We start from the raw sequence: 24,563 nt of genomic DNA, 5'->3' as shown, positions 1-24,563 counted from the left end.
ACACAGATGATAAATCCCGCAGAATTTCCAGGATGGAATTCACTGCAGAATGTCCGCAGCATAAATTGAAATATACTGCAGATTCTAAATCCTCATCATTTCAAATATGCTGCGTATTCCGCAAGGAATGTTTCAACATCATATGGATTAAATCTTGTCCGTGTAGTTTGTATTGTAAATGCTGTGGCTTTCCTGCAATACAAGCTACACAGATGAAATAAAAAATCTCATTCACAGGGAGCAAAAAAATTCCATGCGGAATCCACTGCAGATTCTAAATCTATCAATTCTTGCTGTGAATTTTGACGGTAATGCAAACGATAAAACCTGCAACAAAATATGCACCAAAATGGTCGCTGCGTATTAGTTGTGTATGCGCTGATGATTTTTGCGCTGCAGAAATTCTGCAGCATTTACAATCTGTGTGAAGGCACCTTAAGGCTGTGCAACCAGAGCTGTAGCATAAAAGGGATGAAAAAGCAACAGCAAATAGATTTTAGTAGTTTAGGGTAAAAGCTAGAGATGAGCGAGCATACTCGCTAAGGGCAATTGCAATACCCAGCAATACCCAGCTTATCTTTAGGGAACACTTCTAACAAAAAGAAATTGTCCAAAAGGATTAGTAAATTGTCCAAAGTAATTACTACCGGTAGTTACTTGCACATCACTGTACAACACATCAATTTAAAGCCAAGTAACTTACATCAGCCATTTCTTAATTGGGAGTCAAAAAAACTAAAAACATGAGTAAAGGTCCTCTTTACCTTACTGCGTTGGGTTTTGGTGTAGTGATAGAAAAAGACATTGAAGTGGTTAAGATATTCATCCTTCAGTTCATAAACTCCATGCCCCGATACCCCTGGCTTTCTAAAATAAAATGAACATTTCATACCAAGTTAGTAATTCATAGTTAGAAGCTGGTTTGAAATTGCATTGTATGTGGCAGAAAAGTGCTTTTGAAGGCCCCGTGCTGTTTAGGCATAGCAGTCATAGTTTGATATGGCTGTAGCTGGTCTCTTTCATTACTTTATTTATAAACCAGTTGTCTTGTCTATACAGCGGTCCCAAGAGCTCCCTTTACTGCCGATATCATCAGTCTGCTGAGTCTAGTTTAAAGTTGACCATCCCATGCCTTGGGCCATATTTAAACAGCCATATTGTGAGTTACGTTCAAGAAAGCACTGTGTTGCGAACACCTCTTTAGAGCGATTGACGAGCCATACTCTCCTGCCCAACCTGTCACAATGGAGAACTGCATGGGACAGTTGCGAAGTCACCTATTCAAAGCCCAGCAAAACCTGTTCTATTTTTTGATACTCAGATAATAGCTGGGCAGTGGATGGATGCCTTGACAATTCCTCCACACAGCTGTGTCTCTCCACACTCATCATCATACCTTGTGGGAGGGTATGCCTCAACAACCCGTTTAAGTCTCCACCTTGCTTGTATGCTATAGATATCCATTCCTGGTTTGTCTTCTCAAACTGCTAAAAGGATGTTAAAGAAGACTAAGGACTAGTCTAGTTTTAGGTAGGGACAGGGGATCATCTTTAAGAGGATTCCTAAAATTGTATATGTCTATACTATAGTACATTATATTACAGTTGCAACTATTAAACATATGGTTAGTAAATATTGTTGAACACTTACTTAAAAGTGGCCACTTTGTTAATCAGAGTATCCAAGCAAATGTCTGTGTTCTCCTGCAAATATAAACAAAAATAAAAGTTTACAGACAGGCATATTTTGGGTCTGTGTGCTGTCTGTGTATTTCACAGACAGCATACGAGCTAGCCCATGGGGCTATACAGAACAAGTGCTTTTTCACAAAGACTCATTTGTCTGTGTGCAGAAAACAAAACGTTGCATGTCTTATTTCTGTCTGCATCAGTGACAAGAATAGGGCATGTAATGTCCACTGTCCCCACAGATCGGACAGCACATGGATGGTTGTCTATGTGTTGTCCGATGAGAATCGCGCCCAAGATTCTCGGGCGCAACTCACATACGGCTGTCTAAATTCGGCCTTAAAGGGAACATTTTGCAAGCCAAAAACGTTTGTGGGTTAGCATTGATAGAAATCACACTTAGTATTTGTGGAAATAAACAACCAGTGGATGTGTGTTACGTTCTAAAATTGTTTTGTTTTTTTTGCTGGTCTTTATTTTCCTGGAGCGATGACATGTAGTACATCCACATGACGTTTGCACTCAATCACCGGCCTTAGCAGTAATGCTAGCATGTACAGCACATGAGTACTGAGGCCAGTGATTGGCTGCATAGCTTCTAGAAAGTGAATAAAAGTAATTAAAAAATAACCATCAAGAAGCACTGCAACCTTCCAAAGTGATAGAGATTTAACAGGTAGGTGTTGCATAAAATTTCTTGCAGCTAGGTTAACTTTTCAAAAACTTGGCCAACCTCCGTAAGAGTTAAAGAAGCAGAATACTTGATGCTTAGCCACATGCAGTAGCTTAGAATTGAGAGCTTTTGTGTGTGGTGGGATGTAGACGGCTGCATGGAACACATACCCCCAATATTCAAATTTTGTGTCAGAACCCCTAGAGGTATATAGAGTGCTTGACACCTCAGGCCTAGAACCTACAGTAGACTCAACACAGCTGTGCCCTTAACAGTTCGTGCAACTGTACTCCAATCACAGCTCTACCTGTCCTTTCCTACATTGCACCAATATGTTCTCACTTCTCATTTCCAGCAGTCACACCAGTTTACTACTGTAGTTAACCTTTTCCAATCTAATTTGCATCCTGGTTTTTCTAGGGGGCTTACTCTTTTTCTGCCATTATCCAACAGCACTATCTGCTGGCTAAAGCCAGTACTGTATGAGGTGACACGTTGGATCGGCTCCGACAGCAGAGAGGCTGGCAATATACAGTAAGAGAACCCCGACGGATGTCTTCCAACATTGGAGCTGTACAGCCTTAAATTATAATGTCTTCAGAGGTCAGACAGTGGATTGGAAAAGGTTAATGTAGGTTCAGTCACTTAACCTACAGTAATGGCAGCAGTGCCCACTCTCTCTAACGTCTACGAGTTGTCACAGCAGCCCTGGCAGTCACAGTAATGTTGTAGTGAAATGGGTTGCTCCCTTTGCTTCTTTACTATGGACTTAGATTTACAGCAAGAACTGCACTTACAGTTTCTGGCAAGGCTGTAGCAATGGCACTATGAGCCATGGGCTCAATACAGAGAAGATGGATAATTTCTCTCATCATACATTCCTCTTTGGTAACATTGCTGACTCCCGGCATAAACCTTTCACCTGCAAAAGAATGTGTAGAAGAAATATATTTACAGCATGTGTAGTCGCCAAAAACAGGATGTTGTTTTATTCACCTATAAAATCTCACCATGTTCACTGGGGGATAGAGGGGACCAGCAAAAAAAGGACCCATATCAGGTGAAAGAAAGTTTTGAACAATCATGGCAAGCAAAGTGGGAATTCTGAAGACTGGTGGAGAACGAAAGTAACTTCATTGAATGACTAGAGCATCCACTGACCCTGCCACAAACTGGGAGAATAAGTGGTAGAAAACAGATTACACCTAATCCACATCTGTGGTTTCCCCACTGGCTTATAAAATGGTAAAAAGCACTTGGGAGGACGGACCCCTTCCCGAGTCTAGAAGTTTTATGCAGATTCTGCTGTCCATTCATTCTCTTTAACAATAAGATACTGACTGACATCGCTAACCTGTGGGTACTGCTTTAATGGTAAGCGACAGAGTAAGCAATGATTTAATCCATCTAATAGAGGAATGCAGTGGGCAAAAGAGAAGGAATGCACCCAGATCACAGGATGGACTTCTGCCTTACCCAGGAGTCCTATACCGACAGAGAAAAAAAAGTAACTGTACAGTGGAAAGAAGAGGAAAGCCTCCCTGGAGAGTACAATTTGAGACCAAGGGGAAAGAATAAGATTGATCCAAAGTGTCTGGAGATTAATCCCAGCAGGCCAGAATCACCTGCAAAGGACAAGTGAAAAACTGAGGGCAGGTAATGGCCGTTCCTTACTTTAAATATCAGATGCCTTCCAGAAAAGACTAATGAGCGGATCAGAAAGATTTCCTGATTTTTGGAACAAAAGGTAGCGCATACCAGGGTGGCCAGGAATGATGTGGCCAGAGTGGAGAGTGTATGCAAGAGGGCATGAGAAGCAGTCACTATGCAAAAGGAAAGGGCAGCAAAGACAGCCTACTTTGCAAACTTATGTGTTTGATATGTGTCCAAAATAAGAGGTCCAAAAATGTAGGAACCAACTCCACTATAAGAAAAACAGTGTAAGCTCACCTTTATGTAGTTTTAGAAATATGAGAACATGGACACCAGGAAAAACTTGGCTTGACGCCGTTTTCTTTAGAAAAGAGCAGAACAGAGGTTCATTCTGGGTAAAAGAACTTTAGCTACCAGTAGGCACAAAAAGAAAGCCACTCAAAGACAGGAGCCATCCAACAAAGAGATCTGGATGTTCATGGAAAAACCCTGACTGAATGTTTCCACAGTTTTGGAAGACTTCGACAAAGTCTGAGTAAAAAGACTGTGGACCAAAGTCTATGGTATGGAGTTTTCTCAGAGTTCAGCATTGAAGCTTTCCACTGTAAAAACTATTTAAAAGTTCTGTTCTGCATCAAAGCAGGGTTTCAGGACCACTACTACTTGAAAGTAGTGTAAAAAAGCAATTGGGAAATCAGCCAAAAATCCAATTGATGAACCCAAGTAAGAGGTCCAATGGTCCAACATGTAATAACTGCATAATTAAGCAGGTTATTATGTCAAGGATGATCTGAAATACTTTGCTAAGGAGAAAAGTACTATGTGGATACCAGTGCACATTACCAACAAGATCATGGTAGCCAACTCGCCTAAGAAAATTGGTAACATGGAGACATCTAGCATGAGAGAGTATTTGCATGGCACAGTTACTCCACTTCTGCAAGCGATTAATTTCAGGGGCAGAGAGTAGGTGGTAAAAGGGGCCTAGAAAAAAGTTTCCTAGCCAGAAGGATGACCCACATCCACCTGTGAAATAAAAAATTCTTAGGAAGGAGGAGAGGGTTCCCCAAAAGAAGTAGAGAGGATTAGATAGGGGGCAGAGGAGGAGCTATCTCTGTGGAAGATAGCGAGAGGACAAGAGGGGCAATGTAAGCATAGTGCCATACTTAACTAATCCTGTTTACTCACCTCATCACCTCCGCTTTCCTGGTATGCGAGCAGGGCCATCCCTTCAAAGTTTTACACCCTGTAGGAAGGGAGTATGCTAGATGGGAGAAGGAGGTGAGAACAAGTGTCCCCATGGCTGGCGGGAGGCAGAGGAGCTTGGCTATTGTGGTCTTAAAGGAGAGAACAACAGTGTCATTTATTCAGTGCTGTTTGCCCTCCTTTGGGGAGAATTAGGGAAGTTATGCCATCCCCAATTCCCTGCTTGAGAAAGACTGCTTGTCGGTTGAAACGTTGCATTTTAAGAAGATAGAAGGATAAAGTTTATACTACTGCTGAATTCGGTTTCTAATGAAGTGCCTATTTGGGGAACCCTAGTCCAGAGATCCCATAGTGGCTTTGGATCAGTCCCGTCTCACCAAGATAAGGTTTGCTATTTGACTGCTGTTGGTAAACCTTACTACATTTGACTTTCCAATTCCCACAGACGGGAGGGGAAAAAAAAAAAAAAAAAAGGAGGACCTACCTCATATTAAGACTACAATAAGCTTAAATTGACTAGTTCAGTTTCTGCACGAGAGAAAAAAAGCCTATAGGTGGCGCTAACATGTTTTTTTTTTTGCTTAGCATCTGTCTTCTAGTGGCAGTAGGCTTTACCTACAGCTCGCTGTGTCCTCCAAGGACATGAGCGAGAAAATTAAATCTAAAATATCATTTTGTAAACAAAACGGGTTAAGGGTGGATCTTTCAAAAGATACAGATAATATAAAGGAATGATTTCTACTTTCCTTTTATTGTAGGTGGCACAAAGTTCTAATGCCACTCAGAACTAGAAGCTACCGCTCAAGAGAGTGAGATACAGGTCTACACTACTTTATTATGCAGAAAATCACAGAGGTGAGGGGAAAAAAAACAAAGACATTATTCACAGAAAAAGCCAAAAATACAATACCTGAAGGTCTGCAAAGCAGACACGGTCGCCATAAGGCAGGCACAATCGCCACCGGCACAATCGCCGTAGGGCAGGCGCAATGGCCATAAGCCCTTAGTACTTTTATATGCAGTTTGCTAGTTGGTGGGGGAGCCCAAGATGTCAGCCAGTGTGGCCCACTTTAGAGATACAGGGCAACCCGCTGTTATATCAGCCAGGGTTGATATCCTGTATGGTGGGTCACCATCCATCTGTGGCTGGCATTTTTGGTATCGTTCACATGTGCAGGCTATTAGTATATGCAGTCACTCCTCCCCAATCTGGGCTGGGCTGAGTGGGTGACTGCATATTAGCCTGCAATGAACAAGCTGCTCCTCCACATTATTGTCTGGCTGACTGCATATCTCCAGGGCTTATGGCCATTGCGCCTGCCCTACGGCGATTGTGCCTGCCTTATGGCGACCGCGTCTGCTTTGCAGACCTTCAGGTATTGTATTTTTGGCTTTTTCTGTGAATAATGACTTTATTATGCAGCAATCATTTTTATAGTAGAGTATGCACAAAATATTCCATTAATTATAGCATATTATATATGTAAACCAATAAATGTTAAGTTTTAACCCTTTCCAGTCCAATTTGTATACTGGTTTTCCTAGGGGGGGCTTACTCTTTTTCTGCCGTTATGCAACGTCGCTATATACTGGCTAAAGCCAGCACTGCATGAAGTGACACGCTGGTTAGCCTCTGACAGCAGAGAGGCTGGCAATATACAGTAAGAGAACCCTGACAGACGTCTTCCAACATCAAAGATGTACAGCCTTAAAAGGTCACAAAGGGAATTGGAAAGGGTTAAGTTTCAGATTTTTCTTCAGTAATTTGAAACCCAACTGTAGTATCCAACCCTTCCTTGTCTTAGTTTCTCTATCACAAACCTGACAGGTTCTTACCAATAATGCAAATAAGAACATGCAGCATTTCCTCAATCAGAGAGTTCCACTGCCTCGTCTGGTCCTATTAAATAGAAGTAATATAAATAGCTCATATTAAAGGGGTTTTCTGAGAGTGCTAAAAAACTACAAAGCAGCAAATGTTCTAAAATAAATAAATAAATAAAGTGTTGCAGAGCAGAATCTGTGATAGAATATGGCCAAATGCCCACGGACGGGTTTTTGCTGCGCAATTCGCGGCCAGACGCCTGCCACGAATTCCGCAGCAATGTCCGTCCATTGACATGCTACGTTAAAAGATTCTTCCGTGCCCTCAAGAGAAAATCAACTGCGAATTTCCGTTCGCGGGGAAGAATCGCAGCATGTTCTACTCTTTGCAGAAAATCACACAGACTGCTTCCATTGCAGTGAATGGAGGCCGTCCATCCCACGATACTTCCACAGTGAGCACTGCAGAAGTATCGCGGGAATCCGCATCATAGGCCAGCGCCGCGGATCCGGACAGGTGAGTATAGGGTTTTTGGGGGGTGCCAGGTCTGATTTCGCAGACAGAATCTGACCCGGCCGTGGGCATGAGGCCTATGGATTCTAACATGTTTGTTACACTTATTTCTACAATTCATTAGTAACTAAAGACAAAATTCCAGCCATTGCATAGTTTTACACTGAGAAAGCTGTACTGTGTAAAAGGTTTAGGCAGGTGCAGAAAACATTCTGCAAAGTTAAAATGCTTTCAAAAATAGAAGGCGTATGATTAAATTTTTTTTTTTTTTTTTTACAGCAGGACAACAACCCCAAACATCCAGCCAATGTCAATAACTATCTTAAGTGTAATAAAGAATAAGGAGCCCTGGAAGTGATGATCACCATCCAGTCTGTCTGGTACTACATTAAGAGATAGAAGGATTTGAGTGAGCCTACATGCACAGAAAATCTGTGGTTAGTTCTCCAAGATGTTTGGTACAACCTCCTTGCCAAGTTTCTTCAAAAACGGTGTGCAATTGCACCTTGAAAAATTGATTTGATTTAGGTTTTGTTCAGTCATTTTGAATTTTGTTAATTGACCAAAAAATATTAACACTTCTATTTTTGAAAGCCTTATGTGCAGTGTTTTTATCACACATCTGCCTAAAACTTTTATATACAATCCTGTATATAGGACAAGACTAGTCATAATGCTTGAAAATTGTAGATTACTCCCACCCTGTAGGAACATATTGTGATACAGCTTATATACAAGTTATACTACAACAACACGATACCTTAATTTTATAGTTGACTAAGGCTTCATGCCCACGGCCAGGTCGGATTCCACCTGTCAAATCTCACAGCGGAATCTGACCCGGCTTCCCCCTAGAGAACCCATACTCACCCCTCTGGATCTGCGCCGAGTCTCTGCGGGCAAGGCAGCGTGCATGACATGACAGCGCTGGGTGGTTATGTGTTTTTTCGCGATACTTCCACTGTGCACACAGCGCGGAGTATCGTGGGACAGACGGCTTCAACTGACTGCAATGGAAGCTGACCGCACGATTTTCCACGATGAATAGAACATGCCGTGATTCTCCCCCGCGAGTGAAAAATCGCAGTTGATTTCCCCTCGTGGGCAGGGGAGAATCTGTTAACATAGCATGTCTATGGACGGCTATTGCTGCAGGATTCACAGCGGGTGTCCGACCGTGAATCCTGCAGCGATTATCCATCCGTGGGCATTCGGCCTAAAGCTTCCCTCTATGCTTTAACCTTTTGGATGGCCAAAGAATGTAATTATTGCATCCAAAAAGTCAAAGTAACAGAAGGACGGAACACTTTAGGCAAATCTTAAACAACATGTTATAATAGAGCCCGAGAGGGCTGTGCATGATACAGGGATTCAAAGATCAAAAGCAGAGTTCCTGTGTCATACAGTATTAGTTTAGCTGGGGTCTTTCTAAATATATCAACACGACACTGTGTATTGCCAGGAATTTAAAAGAGGTTCTGTCAAAAAAAAAAAAATTCATATACAATATGAAACACTAGCGCCAGGATATCACGCATGCGTGCTAAAGCAGGCTGCGGAGGATCGGCATTCCCTGCTAGGCAGTGGACACTGCATCATTCGTAGTGTTTACAGCCCTGCAGGAAGTGAACTGCAGCTAATGGACGCTTCATAACAGCAAGAGGACCCGGATGGCTGGGGGTGACATGACCCGGAGACTGGAGGAGCCAGGAGAAGATCAGTGAGGTGAAGATGTGGTAAGAAGACTGCAGGGGAGGAATAGGTAAGTATTGATTTTTTTTTTTTTCTTACTGACAAAAACCCTTTAACCAGGAAAAGGAAAACCATATCAAATTGGCGTTGACTGTCTAACAAAAGAGTTGCTAATCATACCATGTCTTTGGTTGGCATAGAAACTTTAGACAAAGCCTCCACTAGTTCAAATCTGTCCAGCACCAATAGCAGGAAACTATTTGGATCCATATATGATGCTCCAATCTATAGATAGAGAATAGAAATGGGTTTGATGAAAAATACAAAAAAGTAGAAAAAAAAAAGATGTTTCCTATACAGTAACGTATTAGTTTATGAAAAGAAAAAAACAAAACAAAACTAAAAATATTTCAGCACTGTAAATCAACATGCTGGCTTAGATAGCAAGCACATCCATACTACATATCTGGCACACGCACATCAATCTAGAAAGAAAGCAATGCATACTGTACATAACACATTGTATAGATGGGTGTACAAGAAGCATACTCAACCAACCGAATCCTGTCCTACAGCAACAGTCCAAGATCAGCATGCACAATGGGTTTTTTTTTAGACTAAAGATACTTAGATAATATCAATACGGACCCCCGCCTACTGAAACAACCTAAATGGTGAGGCAACTCGACATCTGCAATAGAAACAGCCATGTGGAGTACATGAGTAGACACTGCCCGCCTACTCCATAAATGACAGTCATTTTCAGGTGTCAGCACTGACTGTGGACGTGGCTTCAGACTACAGCTGCCCCCGGTGTCATGAGAGAAGTTATAATCTGAAGTTATAGATTATTACAGACATCAGTCTTCTTGCTGACAGTCAATAAAGGAGTCAAAAGTGCACAGACCCGTAAATAATTCTTTAAGAGGTGGAAGCTATATATAGCAAAATATTGTGATTACAGCTTTATGGATTACATGAAAATACCTGCAGCATCATAATGTCTTTATCATACATCTCCTCCCTGCATTTGACGTCCTGATAGTAGAAAACCTTAAAGGAAAACAATATTTCATAAGCACTTAAACAGCGGAGACATTAAATGGATGGATAGTATCACACTCAAGTGTATCTAAATACAGGGGTCAGATTTACTATTGAAATGTGATCATTTTCTAGCACAAATTGTACCAGAAAACTATCTTACGTGGTGTGGACCACATTTATCATGTGTTTTTAAACACTTTTTACAACGCACTCCAAAAAAGGGGAGTGGATTTGTGAAAAGGGGCATGGCCTAGATGACATGGTGCACCCAAATCTTGGTACAATTTGTGCGCTATAAAGATAGACTAGACAGTCTAAATACACAGTAATCAGAGTCACTGTGATAAATCTGGAACATTTACTAGTCCAAGTATGCATTGGAGTGTGTTCACACGTGGCTGATCTTTCACAGCAAATCCACCTCAAAATCAGCTTCACTGCTCGTGCATTTTGGAACGCAGGTGAAATCACATGCCGATCTGCAGCAAAATCAGTGACAAAATTTGCAGCTTTTGACATTGATTTTGGTGTAGATTTGCGGTGGATTTTTTTAGTGGAAAATCCGCTGCAAATCAGCACCAGTGAACCCACCCTTACCCAGTATTAGTATATATGACCCATTATTTCAGATTTTGGTGCTATTACAACAGAAACAATAGAATAATTAGCTAATTAAAGCATGTGCTCCAACTTGTACATAAACCCTAGACACTAGGCAGATACCAATGAGGAAAGTTAGATAAGTGATCCATTTTACTACTAGGTTATACCTGGCTTACGATGGTGAGGCCGTTTCTCTTCCACATCTCAGCAGCTACTTGACCAGCAAGCACCAGACATCGCAATGGACTTTCAATGAGAAGTTCCACTTGGAAGTCATTCTGGGGAATATACAGAAACATTCTATTGTCACTACATAAATAGGCAACTTTTTATTTTCATTTTTTCATAGTCGCTCTCCAAGAACCATAATATTTTTGTTATGAGGAGAAGTCATCAATAATATTGTTGGACAACCCTTTTCATTTCTTTATTCTTTGGGTCAATACGATTACAACAATGCCATATTTATATGGTTTACTACCTTTACACAATAAGAACTCCTTTCTAGAAAGAAAATTCAACGAATATGGCAGTACAAATAAAATGTTGAGTGTTAAAATTGTTATTTTTTTCGCCAAATTATCGGTGTGAGGCCTTGTTTATTGCTAGACAAACTGTATTTTCATTGATTCCATTTTAGGGGTAAACATAACTTTTTGATCGCTTCTTATTCTGTCTTGAGAGGAAGCAAATGAAAAATAGCAACTTTTTTTTTACCATTTCAAAAAAATAGGTGTTTTGTAGGGAAAAACACTTCTAAATAGATTTTTTTGTCCTTCAATGGCACTTAATAAGAGTGTAGTAGACTTTTGAAAGCTCTCCTATTTGAACCTGCTGGAGACTGGGTCCAAGAGGCTGGACTCCACAATAGACCTGGAGGCCTTGATTAGCTCTTTTTTTGACATAGCAATGCATTGACACCTTGAAAGCGCTTCACAGGGTGCTAAAAGGTAACAGGGGGAGACCCCTATTAGTCACTTGCACTATGGATTTTGGCATGTAAACGGCTGGGTTGGAGGTTTCTTTGCTCCTGGCTGTTGGAGGAGGAGCTCAGCAGTCAATAGACAACTGAGCCTGGCTTTTCCTAGCATAGGATTCCCGTGCTAGCCTTAGTTTTTACTGCAGCCTAGCTTAAAGCCCCTTAGTGACTGCCATAAAAAGACATATGGCTTGCTACTAAGGAGTTAAAGGTTAATGTTAGTCTTAAGCCTCATTTGCACACAAAGATTATCACTCAAAATTCATTTTTAAAAAAAGATAGAGAATGACAGTTTGATCATTTTACATAAGCTACTCAAACATTAAATGCCCATTAGTAGCTTATTAGCTTCATTTGCTTGTAAATAGGCCTCCCTGAGCTGTATGCAGAGAACAGCTGGTGGTCCATTCTCTGCATACAGCTCTTTTGTTCTGCGATGGGACTGCAGCTGAATACAATGTTATCAGCACTCAAGTGGAGAAATACAGCATGCGTTCCATGCTATCTGTTTCCCCGGCCAAACAATGGATTTTAAGCTCAACAAAAAATCATTGTTTGGACGAAATGTAAACAATGGTAGCATTTACACGCAACAATTATCGCTCAGAAGTAATTGTTTGAGCGATAATCGTTAAGTGTAAACGGGGTTTTAGTCAATCAGTTGTACTAGCTTTACACAGGATGAGAGTCGCTCCTCTGCTTTTACAGTTAAGCACCAGAAACCTGTACCAATCTGCAAATTTTCTACTGCAGACAATCTGAAAATAGGACTACTATTACCAAATCCTCATGCTTTCCATAGACATATACACTATATTATCGAAACCCAGTTACAAATGGATAGTAAAATACAGAGTTCAGTTCTTCATTGAGGTACCATATGTATATCCAAATCTAAATCATCTGCAACATCAAGCAACCAATAACACTCACAGGAGAAATAATTTCTGGAAGTTTGGTGATGAGACCCATTTTATTCATTTGTGAATGTAGACCTGCAATAAAACACATTATCAACAAATGAAATGTTAATAGCAACTAACAAGTAATGACTATGCCAAATGGTTTAATTTACAACTTTAAAGATAGTCTGTCAGCTCAAACATGCAGTCCAAACTGCATGCATCCTGTTATAGAGCAGGAGCAGATTAGAATCATAGAATAGTAGAGTTGGAAGGGACCTTCCAATGCAGGATTCACTGAATCATCCCAGATAGATTTCTGTCCGGCCTTTTGTTTGAACACTTCCATTGAAGGAGAACTCGCCACCTCCCGTGGTAACCTGTTCCACTCATTGATCACCCTCACTGCCAGAAAGTTTTTTCTAATATCTAATCTTGTCTCCTCCCTTTCAGTTTCATCCCATTGCTTCTAGTCTTTCCTTGTGCAACTGAGAATAGGGCTGATCCCTCTGCACTGTGACAGCCCTTTACATATGCTCAAGCTCATTTATTTTGGCTATGCAATGTGAGGAGAGTCGCTAGAAAAATCTATAATGCTTGGACAGATCAGTGGCAAAAGAAGACCTGGCCGCCAAAGGACACGATGACGGATACTGTCAAAGCTGATACTGGCATGGATATCACCTAACTGAAAGAAGCAACGAAAAACATGGAGGGAGCTAGTCTTTGGGGTCACCGAGGGTCGTGAACGACTAAACGACTAACAACAACATTAAGTCTTTTTGGAAGCTAAACATTCACAGATCCTTTAACCGTTTCTCATAGGACAGGATTTGCAGACGGCTCCTTTAATGCTACAGATTGAAACACTCAGCAAGAGGCTGAATTGCAGGACCAGGCACAGTCCAGCAGCTGTGCCCTTCATTGTGAGGATGGGTTGGAGTCTCAGGGACTGGATAAGCCTGCAATATTTTAGTCTCAGAAAAAAACTTTAAGGCAAAATGCCAATTCTTCCTCACTGGATACTCTTAGTACACCAATAAAGTACTCCTAACAACCACTAATGATTTAACATATTCACGTTTCTCTGCAGAAAAGCACCATATTCACTGGGAATGACAAAACCACAGATAGTGCCCACCTGCCAATACCCGGGAGAGGGGCAGGTGTATGCTGACAGGATCTCTAGAGACCTTAAATGGATAACTTTGATAGGAATGACCACACATCTCTACAAGTGTCTTCTGATGAGAGGTTACTGGTTTGATGCACTGTAGGACACCACGATGACAATCCTTGTAGGTCTTCAGCAATACAACTTCCTTTCAATACAGAAACAAAATAAAACGTTCATGTATCCAAAACATTTTTATACTTCTTATAAAGCATCAACAGTCAAGTGCAGTGTAAATTAAGTAAATAACTGGCTTGTCTAGTTGTACTTAATAGGATTCATATACTGTACATGGCATGTCTTCAGCTAAATGCATGCTGCCAAGGAAAGACACTAGGACCAGAATAGGCACAACACTAAGCAAAGCATTCTAGTGATTGCTTTAGGTATCCTGACATCCACCAAGCAGAACTTCTTATGTCCCCTTATGTTCCCATGATAGAGACTTCTTAAAGGAGTTGTCCAATGGTAAACCCTTGTGCGCTGAACTGATTTCTGCACGAAGCAGGTGGCTCTGTTCCCACTGCAGTGACCAGACTTGGTATTGCAGGTATTGAAGTGGGTGGGAACTTTGTAATACCAAGCCTGGCCACTGCAGTGAGAACGGAGCTGTCTGCTTCCTACAGATATCAGGTCAGTGCATGAGCGTATCGGCACGAGAGATGAGCGAGCATGCTCGGTTAAGGCAATTACTCGAGCGAGCATCGCTTTTCTGTTGAGTAGTCAGTCACTCGAAAAAAGTGATGCTCGCTCGAGTAATTGCCTTAACCGAGCATGCTCGCTCATCTCTAATCGGCACCCATCCTGGGCAACTGACCCCTGCCGATCTATTGATGGCCTGACCTGAGGCTAGACCATCAATAGTTTACAACTAGACAAGCCCTTGAAATTTGTACTGAAAAGACTGCAACTAAGTACATACAGCATATATTAAATTTGTGTCTACCACACATGTGAAAAGGTCTAAGTCCTAGATTAGAAAGTCACACATAACCATGTAGAACTATACACATTCCTGGGTATATGGGGAAAGGGATGTGAGCCTACATGAGTGGTTGTAATTACTTGTGATGTCTTATTACACAAAGATACATTTACCACAAATTGGAGATGATAGGAAATGTTCTTACATTGCTGGCACACCACTCCTGGATTAACATCAATACGTTCTTCAGCTGCATTTGCATGGCTATCGCAGCCTCCCAGTCAGAATCCATCTCAACATGTTGTCCTATCATTCTGCTTATTGCCTCCATGTCCTGAACAACAGATACAGCAACATTAAAGCAGCATTTTGGGGACTTGTCAGGGATATATTTATGTTGTTAAATCACCTTTTCTGACAGTTTAGCAGAGAATTACACAATAAGAGATTAGAAACCTGCGAGCAGCACTAAGAACAATGTGTAAGATCCAAAGAGCGGGGTTAATTCACATGATGTGGAGATGCCCAAAACGGACCAGATATTGGGTGGGTGTACACTCAATCAATACCATATGTAGAGGTAATCTGGATCTTTCCCCACTAGTGTGCAAACTCTGTTACGTGAGTGATCTGCCAACAGAGGAGCAAGAGCAAATAGCGGTCGCGAGGTTACTCTATGTGGCAAGAAAGCTGATAGCCCAACACTGGCTGAATGAAATGCCCCCCACAGCGGGAGAGTTTAAAACTAGAGTACAGTGCATTTACACCAAAAGATGATCACTCAAAAGATGGCTTTTGAGCGATCATTTTGCATTAACTACTGTCCCTGGTTACGACAAATTCTGTCTTCTTTCGTTGGGCATGCGCAGTTGCGCTCATCGGGCCATGAACGAGCGCCTTTTCTTCTTCGCGCATGCGCAGTAGCGCTAGTCAGGCCGTGATTGAATGTCTTGTTTCTTCGCACATGCGCAGTAGCACTTGTCGGCTGAGGAACGCGCAGCAGATAGTTCGCGCTGAAGCTGATCTGGACAGGAGCGTCCACCTGTCCTCAGCTGAAGGGTAAGTATTACTTCGTAGGGGCGGGAAGGAGGTGAGGGCGGTGTCACTATTACTACTGCGGGCAGTGTTAGGGAGGATAGGTGTCGGGGGTGGGAGGGGGTGTGTCATTATTGCTAGTGGGGGCAGTGTTGGGGGGCGGGGTGGTGTCACCATTGTTACTGGGGCACCTATTGGTGGTCCCCATCTCTGCTAGGGCAATTACTGGGAGTCTGCATCTACATCTGCACAGCAGATGCACCTGAGCCGAACCGGCTTAGATACATCTGCACAAGAGAAGTATCACACCAAAATGGCTTAGATACAGCAGCTCAGCAGATGTATCACCCTGGATTAGGCTGCGCAGATGTATCTAAGCCTATCCAGGGTGATACATCTGCTGTGATACATTTTATAACTATTTTTATTGTTCCATGTGAGAGTTTACAATAACTTTTTTTTATTGCTCCATGCAAGAGTTTTTTGTGCAAGTGGTTTTTATTGGTAGCATTTTGGGATACATATCATCTATTGTATAACTTATTAATTTTGTTTTTTTGGGGGAGGGGGGAGAAGAAAGTGAGAGCAGGGTGAAAAGGCACATCAACTTTGCCACTTTTTTTGTGTTTACAAAGTTTATCATGCACCATCAATTACCTGTTTTTTTTAAGCACACCAATAAAATTACAACAATACCAAAATTGATTTTTAAAATTTTTTGTTAACATTTTTTTTAAATATTGAAACCTTTTTTTGGAAACTACATTCATTTTTTTTTTTTAACAAAAAAGGGAAGTGTACAAAAGGGTTTTTTTCCTTTACATGAATTTTTTTTCACTCTAGCTTTATTTCTCTCCCTTTAAGTTTCATTAAAGCTGCGAACCTATGATCACTCATAAATATATATTATCACTATTCTTTTACATCTCTTCTTAAAAAAAAAAAAAAGGCTTTTTCTTGTCCCGCATTTTGACCCCTTTGCGTGACCTTTGGTGGATGATTTAGGCAAGGTCAAAGTTCACATGTTAAGTCTAGCAGTGGTGTTGGTAGAGTCAGGGCTCCTTCACACTGGCAAGGGCGATATTGGGCCGTGAATCACAGCCCGATATCGTCCTCGCAATCCATGTGGAAACCCCTGAATGTGAGGCGTTTTCACATGGAAACAACCCTGCATCCCTGCGGGGCTAAAGCAATCCCCTGGCGTGAGTGTCACAGCTGTAGCAGGTGATTGTGAGGGTCACCCATTGTTTTCAATAGGGCCAGCCGGCCACATTGAAAACTATGGGCAATGATATAAGAAAAAAAGGGCACATTGTGGGAAACATTGCAAATGTGAAGGAACCCATTTTAAGTTCGCTTGGCGAACATACCGTCAATCTAGTAACATAAGAAGTCATGGCAGTTACCGTTCTGCTTGCCACAGCAACCCATTGGCCCTCCACAATCTCATGGAGGAAAGCTACTTTGATCAACATGGATTGCTGCATAAATGGGGTTGATGGCAGGGATCTGTGTTCTGGCCAATCCCCTCTGATGCAGCAGGAAGCCAGATGCCAGTTACAGCCTCGGGTGGCGCAGAATGTTTAGGCAGTAGAAATGCAGTCCTAAGCTGCCGCTCACAACCTGAAGGTTGCGTGTTCAATCCCCACTTGGTTCAGGTAGCCGGCTCAAGGTTGACTTGGCCTTTCATCTTTCCGAAGTTGGTTAAATGAGTACCCAGCTTGCTGGGGGTAAAGATGACTGAGGAAGGCAATGGCAAACCACCCTGCAAAAACAGTCTGCCAAGAAAATGCACTGTCAACCCTAGGAGTCAGTCATGACTGTGCTTGCACCAGGGGACTTTACCTTTACCTACCCTGCTGTGGATAGTGCAGGCTCAGCTCTTGAGTATGCACAATCTATATTATGCATATACATTTTGCAGGAACCACATCCCACTCAGAATACACACACACACACACACACACACACACACACACACACACACACACACACACACACACACACACACACACACACACACACACACACACACACTTTGGGGTGGGACGGTGGTTAAGAAAATCAGTTTGTGAGATTACCTGCATACATGACAAAACACGTAGTAAAGAATTAAATCCCTCTATGAATTTTTCTTTCAGTTTCTCGGTCCATGAAGTAGGTATGCTAATGAGAATATATCTGAAAAGGCAAATGGAAAATTAAACACAAACAATTGATAATATCAATTTCAGATAGTAATGCAGACCGAAGTGACCCTCCCATCCTTATGCCCCGTTCAGACAGAACGATTATCGGTCACAAAAGCATTCAAAACGTATGATGATTGTTCAGTTTAAAAGTGGGCAAGGGACTGGACGACAAGCGAGAATTGTGGGGTTTGTGCTGGTCGTTCAGTTTCAGCCGACATAAAAAAACAGTGTCTACTCAGTCACTTAATGTGCCGTTTAAACACAGTTCGTTCAATGTTTCACAAAGGAATCTGAAAAACTGAATGATAAGCGCCGGACTGTACGACTCTTAGCAAAAATGATGTCACCAGCTTGTTCCGTTGGGCAGATGAGAATCGTGAGATTCTCGGCCCATGTAAGAGGACCATTAGAATAATGCGATTGTAAATTTAAGATAAACCGTGCTATATGTTCTGAGGTGAACACAAAAATAGACCCAGAGAAACTTTTTACATAAACAATGCATGTTACATATATTGTACTGAATCATGAGTTATATCTTATATTAAATACCAAAGCTGTATTCACGGTTCTGCTGGCTGCTAACGGAGTAGTAGGTATATCAGTAGGTACGAGGGGCGTTCATTAAAGTTTTTCCCTGACCCACTTCCTGTGGACTGAGAGCAACAAAACTTGGCACAGTTATTAGTCCTTCTCTACATAAGTGCTACCTTGGGACACAAACCTCTCCCATCTCTTCATGCAACTGTAAACACCTCGCTTGTCGAAGTCGACAGGTTGATTTCCGAAGTCACAACGGGACTTTTTGGCAGAGTCTCATCATCTGGAAAATGCTTGCCCTTCAACAAGGACTTAATTGTTGGAGAGAGGTGGAAGTCTGATGGTGCGAGGTCAGGTGAATAAGGGGGATGCGGGAGAATTTCATACCCACAGCAGCGTGCTTCCATCTGTGCAACATGTGAGTTCTGAACTGGGCATTGTCTTTCAGAAGGCGGAAATCTTTGGTGGGCATGCCACGTCTCTTGGTTTTGATGGCCTCCCGCAATTTCCGCGGCAGTGAATCATAGTAAGCCCCAGTAATCGTGGTACCCTCTGCTAGGAAATCATTCAAGACTACTCCATGCTGGTCCCAAAAGACCAGCGGGCATGACCTTGCCTGCCGAGGGTTGGGCACGTGCCTTCTTTGGAGGTGGTGAGTCCGGTTGCTTCCATTGCATCAACTGGATTTCAGTCTCCAAATCATAGTGATGGACCCAGCTTTTATCTTGTGTGATCAGTCTGTTGAAAAAGTCCTCCTGGTTTCCATGGCACATCAGCAAAAGAGCATGGGAGCATTTGACTTGTTCCTGCTTCTGGAAAGGTGTGAGCAGCCGGGGAACCCAGCGAGCGGATATCTTATGCATAAGTAGATGGTCTTGAATTATTTTTTCCATGGACCCCACAAAAATCTTGACATTTTGGGCTAGATCGCGCATGGATACGCTTCGATTTTTCCAAATGGCAGCCTCCACTTTCTGGATGCTGTGTTCAATGATAGAGTGGGGTCACCCTGGAATTGGGTCCGTTTCCACCAAAGTCCGGCCACATTTGAATTGACGATGCTGGTTCTTGACCACATCATATGATGGGGAATCCTCTCCAAAAAAACTCTTATCTCATAGAACGTCTTCCTTGCTGTGCGGCCTTTCAAGTAAACAAACTTGATGACTGCCCTGTATTCCACTGGGTCAATTATCAGACCTCTCACCACTTCAGCACCTCTAAAAGAAAGACCATTATCAGTTCAGAGTCGCAAATTAGCACGTAACCTATAGAGGTTTATATCATTACGCGTGCAGTTTCAACATCCTGCAATAAAAAAAAAGTGGGTCAGGGGAAATCTTTAAGGAACGTCCCTTGTACATTGCGAACACCAATGCAGATTTTTTTATAATGCTGCTACAACTATTTTCTAAGACAGTTATGTCTTCTACTCTAGATCACTATGCAGTGCCTGGAATTAAAAAACTACACTTTCTAGAAGGAAAATAGCCAGAGCAGAGAGACATCAGATCAGAAGCTAGCAGAATCATGAACGCTTTTGTGGATGAGAATGGGCTACAATACAAACTACATATAGAGTCACTCAGCTGTAAATGTAAAATTATTTAAGTAAACTGTAAAATGATGCTCAAGTGTGAATAGAAGTGATTCCACGCTTTAGTGTACCTGAGCAAATTGAACAGAAAAAAAACCCCCAAAAACTTAAAGGATAACGAACAAGTGACTGATACGGTATATAAACCTACTTGAGGTCATAGATGATGGCGTACACTCTGCAGAATCTATCCTGGCTGTAGCCCTGAAAATTAAACTTGTTTTCTGAATCTAGATACTCAGGAAGGACTCCCAGGAGGGCCTCAGTAAGGACTCTGATCACACTCTCTTCTTCAATGAGCATTCGAGCCTGTGACAATACATTGTTGCAAGGTTAGTTATTTCTATGCATCTCTTCTCCCCACATTTCAGTCTTTATTTACAACTTGAGAGGGGTTACCTGGTTCAGCAAATCTACTTACATATCCTATCAGGCAGTTCTGAGTTAACAGATGGGGTGCCCTGCTCAAGACCCTCCCCTATTAACCAGAGCGGAAAGCATCTTCTACGCCGGAGGACCAAACACATCCACATAATACATGGACAGCTCAATGTGGTGGTGTTGCATGGAACTTATTGGGGTATTCTGGGTCATTTTTTTCTATTAGTAACTGATAGGTCATCAATACATGAGCAGCAGGGAGCTGCTGGTAGGATCCTCACCAATCAGCTGGGGCCGTTATCACCACAGGAAGCAGAAAGTCCTGACTGTAGCGAAACTGCCCTGGAGCAGGCCAGGAATACCAATCAGCGCAGCTGCTCAATGCTCACTGCTTTCTGCACTGGTATTAGTATAATTCTTCTGATACCACGTAGAACAATATTTGTGAAATTGAAAATAAAAAGGTGTAGAGGTTTACCCCTTCATGCAATCATATATAAAGTAATGTCAGATTGCGCAGGGTTAGTAAGCAGCAGGCTCAGGATCAGAGTTCACTCCTACGCAGTGGGTTCTGGATGTAAAATACACCCATTGACGCCCAGCCTTTAATCCTTTAGATACGGAGGTCAAGTTGACCGCAGCTTTTTAATAGCTTGACAGAGGGAGGAGGCTCCCTCCGTCCCCCCACTGCACCCCCCAAAATGGGATTGCTGGTTGCCGCTCAGTTCCAATGGCAGCTTGGGGCTTTGCAGTCATCATATCAGCCAATCAATGGAAAAATAAAAGTTGTGTGAGCATGTGGCAACAAAAGCAATATTTAAAAAACGAACAAACCTTTTTTCCTCAAAGTAGTAAAACATAAAAATACTAAATAAATTTGGCATCGTTGTAATCATACTGACCCATAACATGTACATTTTAACCACCTCGTGAACACTGCAAAAACCTCCCCTAGAATCTCCAATTTTTAATTAATTTTTTTAAATTTCTTAGTGGTGTAAAATGTTTTTTTAAAAACCATTAGGCCGGCTGCACACGGCCGTGACGGGCTCCGCCGCGTAATTTCGCGTCGGAGCCCGTCATGGCGCCCCCCAGAGACCCCCAAACTTACCTGCGGATCTGGCGTCCTCGCTCCCGCATGACGCTTCGGCGTGACTCGCGCAGCGTCATGCGACACGCCGGCCACATCACATGAAACACCCGCTGCGTCACATGAAACGCCGGCCGCGTCATATGACGTGGTAGGCGGGGAAGCGGTTTCACGCCATCTTCGGCTGTGCTACAGAGGGAGATAGCGTGACGGACGGCTTCCATTGACTGCAATGGAAGCCGTCCGCACGTATACCCGTGGCAAATAGAACATGCCGCGGGTGAGGTCGGGTGATTTCACGGTGCGTAATTCGGCGGGGCAATTCCGCACCGTGAGCCCTGCGCTATTAGGTTCAATAGAACGCGGCGGAAATCTGTCCGTGGGAAGGAGGCCTTACACAGTAAAATGAACGATATCATCAACAAATACAACTCACACCCCAAAACACAAGCCCACCTAAGGCTAGATTGATGAAAAATTAAAAAAAATTACAGCTCTTGAAAGGTAGGTATGAGAAAAAAAAAACAGCAACTCCGGCCCTCAAGGTATTGAAGGGTTTTCCAGAATGAGGAAAAAAATGCAGGATTGTAATCAATCCATGTATGTAAACAAAACAAACAAACAAAAAAAAACTGGGTTCTAACAAACTGCGCCTACATACCAGGGTGGGAACAGTGAACACCTGCACGGAGATAGCTGTAATGGAGACGTTTCTGTCTCGCTCATCATCCATGTATTCCTTTTGAACTTTCTTGTAACACTAAAACAGAATCAACATTATTTCTTAAGATCTTGGAAGAGAAAGTCATGTTCACATCAGATAACACATGTACACGAGTGTTTGTAGACAATGACAGCAGAGATTTACATATTCAAGTCCCATCTAACTTTGCCACCCAAATCTATAGCCTTCCTGGCACCAATGCTGTGGGAGAAGTCCAAGTTTTCAGCCAGATGGAGAGGGCAAGTCAGAGAAAGTATAAAGATGTATAGTAGCTCAGTGGCTCAACTGTTGCTTTGAAGCACTGAGAGCGAATCCAACAAATGGCATCACAAAAATATAATGATGGGTTAGCTTATTATGAATACTGGCCCTAGTCAGACAGCAGCCTGTAATAGAAAAATTAAATTGTTGAGCCCAAAGGAGGCCAGAAACTGATGTGAAAGGTGACATCAGTAGACGACACTACTTTTATCTGAAATGTAATGACAATTTCTGATATACTCTAATAACTCATCATTACAAAATTTCTGCTCACTGGCGATAAATGTGAACAGTCTGATTTACATCCGGGAGCAATATACCTGTATACACCTAAAGCTGGTAACAAATGAGTTAGGGCCCATTCAGACAACGCTTATCGCTCAAAAGTCGGCTTTTGAGCGAATCGTTGAGTCTAACTGCACTGACATTGTGCAGTTTTTGTCAACGATCAGCCTTATCAGGAGAGTTCACAGTGGGATGCAGCTGATACTATTGTTTCAGCTGTATCCCGCTCAATGAACACAGCAGGGGGAGGGAAGAACACAGCGGTCCAGCTGTGTTCTGCATCCCCCGCTCAGAGCACTGCGCTGTATACCAGCTGAGCACTCCGAGCTTAGAACAGCTGGATGCAGAAGACAAGTGGGGCCACTTGTCTCCTGTATCCCCAGCCCGGAGCGCAAAGTGATCACTCAACGTTTGAGCGATCACCTTGCCCTCTAAATGCACACAAGGAACAATTATCGCTCAAAAGTCACTCAAAATACATCTTTTGAGCGATAATCGTCGTGTCTAAACCAGGCTTTAGACTTGTACATGCTAGCCTCCTTATGTAAGCAAGAATGATTTAGTTTGAAAACAATGTGAGAAAGTGAAAATGTTTGAAAAATAAAAACACGGTGTTAAATACCTACATTAACCATTTTCTGAACACATACAGTACAACATATCAAAACTATTTTTCCTAAGATTCACTATCAATTACCTTCACAAACTCAATAGCAAATAATTTCTTGTACTCCATCTCCATAAAGAAACTGCTGAAGATCAGATCATGAAGTACTTTCTTGAAGTCTGAAAACAAAAGAATAAGAAAAATTAAAAGTAGAATTTTACTTTGTTTATGTTTGGTTTTTTTTCTCCATGTACCGCTCATAAGTCGCGGTGGCTACAGGACCTGTGAGGGGAGCATGAAGGACAGCCAATCAGTAACAGGGGGCTTCAACCCCGTTAAACTCCTTGTATCTTGGCTCCACCTGTAATTCTGGTGGCGTCAAGATACACTAATACCTTGAGAACTTTCCTTTACCTATACTTGTGCCTGGACTCTGTGCACGGAGTAATTTAATGTACTGCTCTTTTATGGCCAGGCAGCTAATTTCATGTAAAAGACATACTTGTTAGGCTGGATTCACACGATCAAAAGGGCATCTGCAAGCGTTTTTTGCAGAATGGGTGTTTGCGTGGACATCTGCATATTTTACTGTACTTTTTGCATGCGCAAATTGTGCACATTTCCGCCAGCTGCGGAATCCGAATTGCCTGTGTGCAGCCGGCCTATCTTAGGTGTATGTCGGTGTGCCAACTCTCCCCCAACAGATTACACAGGGGAAAGAAGGGTTGGTCCTAATGAATTTCAAATCCCCCAATTCTCTGTTCTCATGGGAGGTAAGGCGCCAACAGAGGTGTCCATCACTAGCTTACTCTCCTCTCTTAAACAAAAGCGTGCATGTGTACATTCAGGGGTTTGTGGGAGCAGTTGATGGCTAAACAAGAATTTGGCAGACAGCTTCTGAAGGTGTATGGTCACTTTAATTTGTTCACTGCCCTAAACCTCCAGACTTTACCATTAAACCCATTACTATT

General features: G+C 42.3%; 1 protein-coding gene across 1 annotated transcript in view; it reads right to left on the bottom strand.

Moving 5' to 3' along the window:
- Positions 1-24,563, bottom strand: part of UBR1 (ubiquitin protein ligase E3 component n-recognin 1) — a 127,159-nt gene that overhangs the window by 53,276 nt on the left and 49,320 nt on the right. The window contains exons 10-23 of the mRNA XM_066608345.1: positions 23,683-23,771; positions 22,377-22,475; positions 20,396-20,553; positions 17,997-18,096; positions 15,086-15,214; positions 13,923-14,103; positions 12,813-12,874; positions 11,068-11,178; positions 10,238-10,303; positions 9,431-9,535; positions 7,057-7,120; positions 3,159-3,283; positions 1,651-1,703; positions 765-867 (exon numbers count right to left, since the gene is read on the bottom strand). Of these exons, the coding sequence (XP_066464442.1) occupies positions 765-867; positions 1,651-1,703; positions 3,159-3,283; positions 7,057-7,120; positions 9,431-9,535; positions 10,238-10,303; positions 11,068-11,178; positions 12,813-12,874; positions 13,923-14,103; positions 15,086-15,214; positions 17,997-18,096; positions 20,396-20,553; positions 22,377-22,475; positions 23,683-23,771 (1,445 nt within the window). The remainder of the gene's footprint in view (positions 1-764; positions 868-1,650; positions 1,704-3,158; positions 3,284-7,056; positions 7,121-9,430; positions 9,536-10,237; positions 10,304-11,067; positions 11,179-12,812; positions 12,875-13,922; positions 14,104-15,085; positions 15,215-17,996; positions 18,097-20,395; positions 20,554-22,376; positions 22,476-23,682; positions 23,772-24,563) is intronic.

Source organism: Eleutherodactylus coqui, chromosome 6, assembly GCF_035609145.1.
Source record: "Eleutherodactylus coqui strain aEleCoq1 chromosome 6, aEleCoq1.hap1, whole genome shotgun sequence".
NCBI lineage: Eukaryota > Metazoa > Chordata > Amphibia > Anura > Eleutherodactylidae > Eleutherodactylus > Eleutherodactylus coqui.
Note: the sequence above shows the minus strand (reverse complement) of the source record. Positions and strands in the feature narration are given on the sequence as shown.